The sequence below is a fragment of the Oncorhynchus kisutch genome, unplaced genomic scaffold (assembly GCF_002021735.2).
Source record: "Oncorhynchus kisutch isolate 150728-3 unplaced genomic scaffold, Okis_V2 Okis07a-Okis12b_hom, whole genome shotgun sequence".
NCBI lineage: Eukaryota > Metazoa > Chordata > Actinopteri > Salmoniformes > Salmonidae > Oncorhynchus > Oncorhynchus kisutch.
Genome location: NW_022261984.1, coordinates 15,772,161 through 15,777,160, shown reverse-complemented (window position 1 = coordinate 15,777,160; position 5,000 = coordinate 15,772,161). Strand labels below are relative to the sequence as shown.

At 51.0% G+C, this 5,000-nt stretch overlaps 1 protein-coding gene across 1 annotated transcript in view; it reads left to right on the top strand.

Moving 5' to 3' along the window:
- LOC116360052 (WD repeat-containing protein 19-like) overlaps window positions 1–5,000 on the top strand; it is a 141,265-nt gene that overhangs the window by 53,689 nt on the left and 82,576 nt on the right. Inside the window, 3 exon segments of the mRNA XM_031814533.1 lie at window positions 1,517–1,631; window positions 1,742–1,848; window positions 1,954–2,070. Of these exon segments, the coding sequence (XP_031670393.1) occupies window positions 1,517–1,631; window positions 1,742–1,848; window positions 1,954–2,070 (339 nt within the window).

The following is a 5,000-nucleotide window of genomic DNA, read 5'->3' as shown; positions in this document are numbered from 1 at the left end:
GAAAACACCATTCTAAACAGAACACCTGGGGGACCATTCTAAACAGAACACCTGGGGGACCATTCTAAACAGAACACCTGGGGGACCATTCCAAACAGAACACCTGGGGGACCATTCCAAACAGAACACCTGGGGGACCATTCCAAACAGAACACCTGGGGGACCATTCTAAACAGAACACCTGGGGGACCATTCTAAACAGAACACCTGGGGGACCATTCTAAACAGAACACCTGGGGGACCATTTTAAACAGAACACCTGGGGGACCATTTTAAACAGAACACCTGGGGGACCATTCTAAACAGAACACCTGGGGGAAAACACCATTCTAAACAGAACACCTGGGGAAAACACCATTCTAAACAGAACACCTGGGGGAAAACACCATTCTAAACAGAACACCTGGGGGAAAACACCATTCTAAACAGAACACCTGGGGGACCATTCTAAACAGAACACCTGGGGGACCATTCTAAACAGAACACCTGGGGGACCATTCTAAACAGAACACCTGGGGGAAAACACCATTCTAAACAGAACACCTGGGGGAAAACACCATTCTAAACAGAACACCTGGGGGAAAACACCATTCTAAACAGAACACCTGGGGGAAAACACCATTCTAAACAGAACACCTGGGGGACCACTCTAAACAGAACACCTGGGGGAAAACACCATTCTAAACAGAACACCTGGGGGAAAACACCATTCTAAACAGAACACCTGGGGGGAAAACACCATTCTAAACAGAACACCTGGGGGACCATTCTAAACAGAACACCTGGGGGACCATTCTAAACAGAACACCTGGGGGAAAACACCATTCTAAACAGAACACCTGGGGGAAAACACCATTCTAAACAGAACACCTGGGGGAAAACACCATTCTAAACAGAACACCTGGAGGACCATTCTAAACAGAACACCTGAGGGAAAACACCATTCTAAACAGAACACCTGGGGGAAAACACCATTCTAAACAGAACACCTGGGGGAAAACACCATTCTAAACAGAACACCTTGGGGGAAAACACCATTCTAAACAGAACACCTGGGGGAAAACACCATTCTAAACAGAACACCTGGGGGACCATTCTAAACAGAACACCTGGGGGAAAACACCATTCTAAACAGAACACCTGGGGGACCTTTCTAAACAGAACACCTGGGGGAACATTCTAAACAGAACACCTGGGGGAAAACAGCATTCTAAACAGAACACCTGAGGGGAAAACACCATTCTAAACAGAACACCTGGGGGACCATTCTAAACAGAACACCTGGGGGAAAACACCATTCTAAACAGAACACCTGGGGGACCATTCTAAACAGAACACCTGGGGGACCATTCTAAACAGAACACCTGGGGGAAAACACCATTCTAAACAGAACACCTGGGGGACCATTCTAAACAGAACACCTGAGGGAAAACACCATTCTAAACAGAACACCTACAGAGCGGGTGAGCGAGCGTGTGCACACGCACAATGTCATGAACTCCGTGTCGTCTGACAGGAAGCTCCTGTTGCTGTGGCGGTGGAGGTGGAGCCTAACTTCATCGCCGTGGGACCCTACCACGTTGCCGTGGGGATGAACAACCGAGCCTGGTTCTACGCCCTGGGAGACTCCGGTGTGTGTGTGTGTGTGTGTTCAATGAGTTTGTGAGTGTGTTTTGTGTGTGTATTTGATGTTCTTGTAAACATGGTGATGTTCTTGTAAACATGGTGATGTTCTTGTCAGGTGTGGAGAGGCTGAAGGACGTGGAGTATTTGGGGACGATCGCCACCATGTGTCTGAACTCAGAATACGCAGCGGCTCTGTTTGAGGGCAAAGTACAGCTACACATGGTGAGAAGGGGGGGGGGGTTTGGGGAGAGGGGTCTGTATGTAGTAGAAGGTCCTGTGTATTTGAGTGTCTGTATCTGTGATCTTAACCTGTGTGTGTGTGTGTAGATGGAGGGCGAGGGCCAACAGGAACAGAGACAGACCAGGCTGTTTCCAGACGGAGACCGTAAAGAACACATCGTCAGTCACGCCCTCACTAACGACTTCCTGTTCTACGGGACTGATGTAAGACCCCACACACACAGAGTGGTGTGATAGTGTGTGTCTCCTCATGTCTCCTCCAGAGTGGTGTGATAGTGTGTGTCTCCTCCCAGAGTGGTGTGATAGTGTGTGTCTCTCCATGTCTCCTCCCAGAGTGGTGTGATAGTGTGTGTCTCTCCATGTCTCCTCCCAGAGTGGTGTGATAGTGTGTGTCTCTCCATGTCTCCCCCCAGAGTGGTGTGATAGTGTGTCTCTCCATGTCTCCTCCCAGAGTGGTGTGATAGTGTGTGTCTCTCCATGTCTCCTCCCAGAGTGGTGTGATAGTGTGTGTCTCTCCATGTCTCCTCCCAGAGTGGTGTGATAGTGTGTCTCTCCATGTCTTCTCCCAGAGTGGTGTGATAGTGTGTGTCTCTCCTCCCAGAGTGGTGTGATAGTGTGTGTCTCTCCTCCCAGAGTGGTGTGATAGTGTGTGTCTCTCCTCCCAGAGTGGTGTGATAGTGTGTGTCTCTCTATGTCTCCTCCCAGAGTGGTGTGATAGTGTGTGTCTCTCCATGTCTCCTCCCAGAGTGGTGTGATAGTGTGTGTCTCTCCATGTCTCCTCCCAGAGTGGTGTGATAGTGTGTGTCTCTCCATGTCTCTCCATGTCTCCTCCCAGAGTGGTGTGATAGTGTGTGTCTCCATGTCTCCTCCCAGAGTGGTGTGATAGTGTGGTGTCTCCATGTCTCCTCCCAGAGTGGTGTGATAGTGTGTGTCTCTCCATGTCTCCTCCCAGAGTGGTGTGATAGTGTGTGTCTCTCCATGTCTCCTCCCAGAGTGGTGTGATAGTGTGTGTCTCTCCATGTCTCCTCCCAGAGTGGTGTGATAGTGTGTCTCCTCATGTCTCCTCCAGAGTGGTGTGATAGTGTGTGACTCTCCATGTCTCCTCCCAGAGTGGTGTGATAGTGTGTGTCTCCTCATGTCTCCTCCCAGAGTGGTGTGATAGTGTGTGTCTCTCCATGTCTCCTCCCAGAGTGGTGTGATAGTGTGTCTCTCCATGTCTCCTCCCAGAGTGGTGTGATAGTGTGTGTCTCTCCTCCCAGAGTGGTGTGATAGTGTGTGTCTCTCCTCCCAGAGTGGTGTGATAGTGTGTGTCTCTCCTCCCAGAGTGGTGTGATAGTGTGTGTCTCTCTATGTCTCCTCCCAGAGTGGTGTGATAGCGTGTGTCTCTCCATGTCTCCTCCCAGAGTGGTGTGATAGTGTGTGTCTCTCCATGTCTCCTCCCAGAGTGGTGTGATAGTGTGTGTCTCTCCATGTCTCTCCATGTCTCCTCCCAGAGTGGTGTGATAGTGTGTGTCTCCATGTCTCCTCCCAGAGTGGTGTGATAGTGTGTGTCTCCATGTCTCCTCCCAGAGTGGTGTGATAGTGTGTGTCTCTCCATGTCTCCTCCCAGAGTGGTGTGATAGTGTGTGTCTCTCCATGTCTCCTCCCAGAGTGGTGTGATAGTGTGTGTCTCTCCATGTCTCCTCCCAGAGTGGTGTGATAGTGTGTCTCCTCATGTCTCCTCCCAGAGTGGTGTGATAGTGTGTGACTCTCCATGTCTCCTCCCAGAGTGGTGTGATAGTGTGTGTCTCCTCATGTCTCCTCCCAGAGTGGTGTGATAGTGTGTGTCTCTCCATGTCTCCTCCCAGAGTGGTGTGATAGTGTGTCTCTCCATGTCTCCTCCCAGAGTGGTGTGATAGTGTGTGTCTCTCCTCCCAGAGTGGTGTGATAGTGTGTGTCTCTCCTCCCAGAGTGGTGTGATAGTGTGTGTCTCCTCATGTCTCCTCCCAGAGTGGTGTGATAGTGTGTGTCTCTCCATGTCTCCTCCCAGAGTGGTGTGATAGTGTGTGTCTCTCCATGTCTCCTCCCAGAGTGGTGTGATAGTGTGTGTCTCTCCATGTCTCCCCCCAGAGTGGTGTGATAGTGTGTCTCTCCATGTCTCCTCCCAGAGTGGTGTGATAGTGTGCGTCTCCATGTCTCCTCCCAGAGTGGTGTGATAGTGTGTCTCCTCATGTCTCCCCCCAGAGTGGTGTGATAGTGTGTGACTCTCCATGTCTCCTCCCAGAGTGGTGTGATAGTGTGTGTCTCTCCATGTCTCCTCCCAGAGTGGTGTGATAGTGTGTCTCTCCATGTCTCCTCCCAGAGTGGTGTGATAGTGTGTCTCCTCATGTCTCCCCCCAGAGTGGTGTGATAGTGTGTGACTCTCCATGTCTCCTCCCAGAGTGGTGTGATAGTGTGTGTCTCCTCCCAGAGTGGTGTGATAGTGTGTGTCTCTCCATGTCTCCTCCCAGAGTGGTGTGATAGTGTGTCTCTCCATGTCTCCTCCCAGAGTGGTGTGATAGTGTGTGTCTCTCCTCCCAGAGTGGTGTGATAGTGTGTGTCTCTCCTCCCAGAGTGGTGTGATAGTGTGTGTCTCTCTATGTCTCCTCCCAGAGTGGTGTGATAGTGTGTGTCTCTCCATGTCTCCTCCCAGAGTGGTGTGATAGTGTGTGTCTCTCCATGTCTCCTCCCAGAGTGGTGTGATAGTGTGTGTCTCTCCATGTCTCCTCCCAGAGTGGTGTGATAGTGTGTATCTCTCCATGTCTCCTTCCAGAGTGGTGTGATAGTGTGTGTCTCTCCATGTCTCCTCCCAGAGTGGTGTGATAGTGTGTGTCTCTCCATGTCTCCTCCCAGAGTGGTGTGATAGTGTGCGTCTCTCCATGTCTCCTCCCAGAGTGGTGTGATAGTGTGTGTCTCTCCATGTCTCCTCCCAGAGTGGTGTGATAGTGTGTGTCTCTCCATGTCTCCTCCCAGAGTGGTGTGATAGTGTGTCTCTCCATGTCTCCTCCCAGAGTGGTGTGATAGTGTGCGTCTCTCCATGTCTCCTCCCAGAGTGGTGTGATAGTGTGTGTCTCTCCATGTCTCCTCCCAGAGTGGTGTGATAGTGTGCGTCTCTC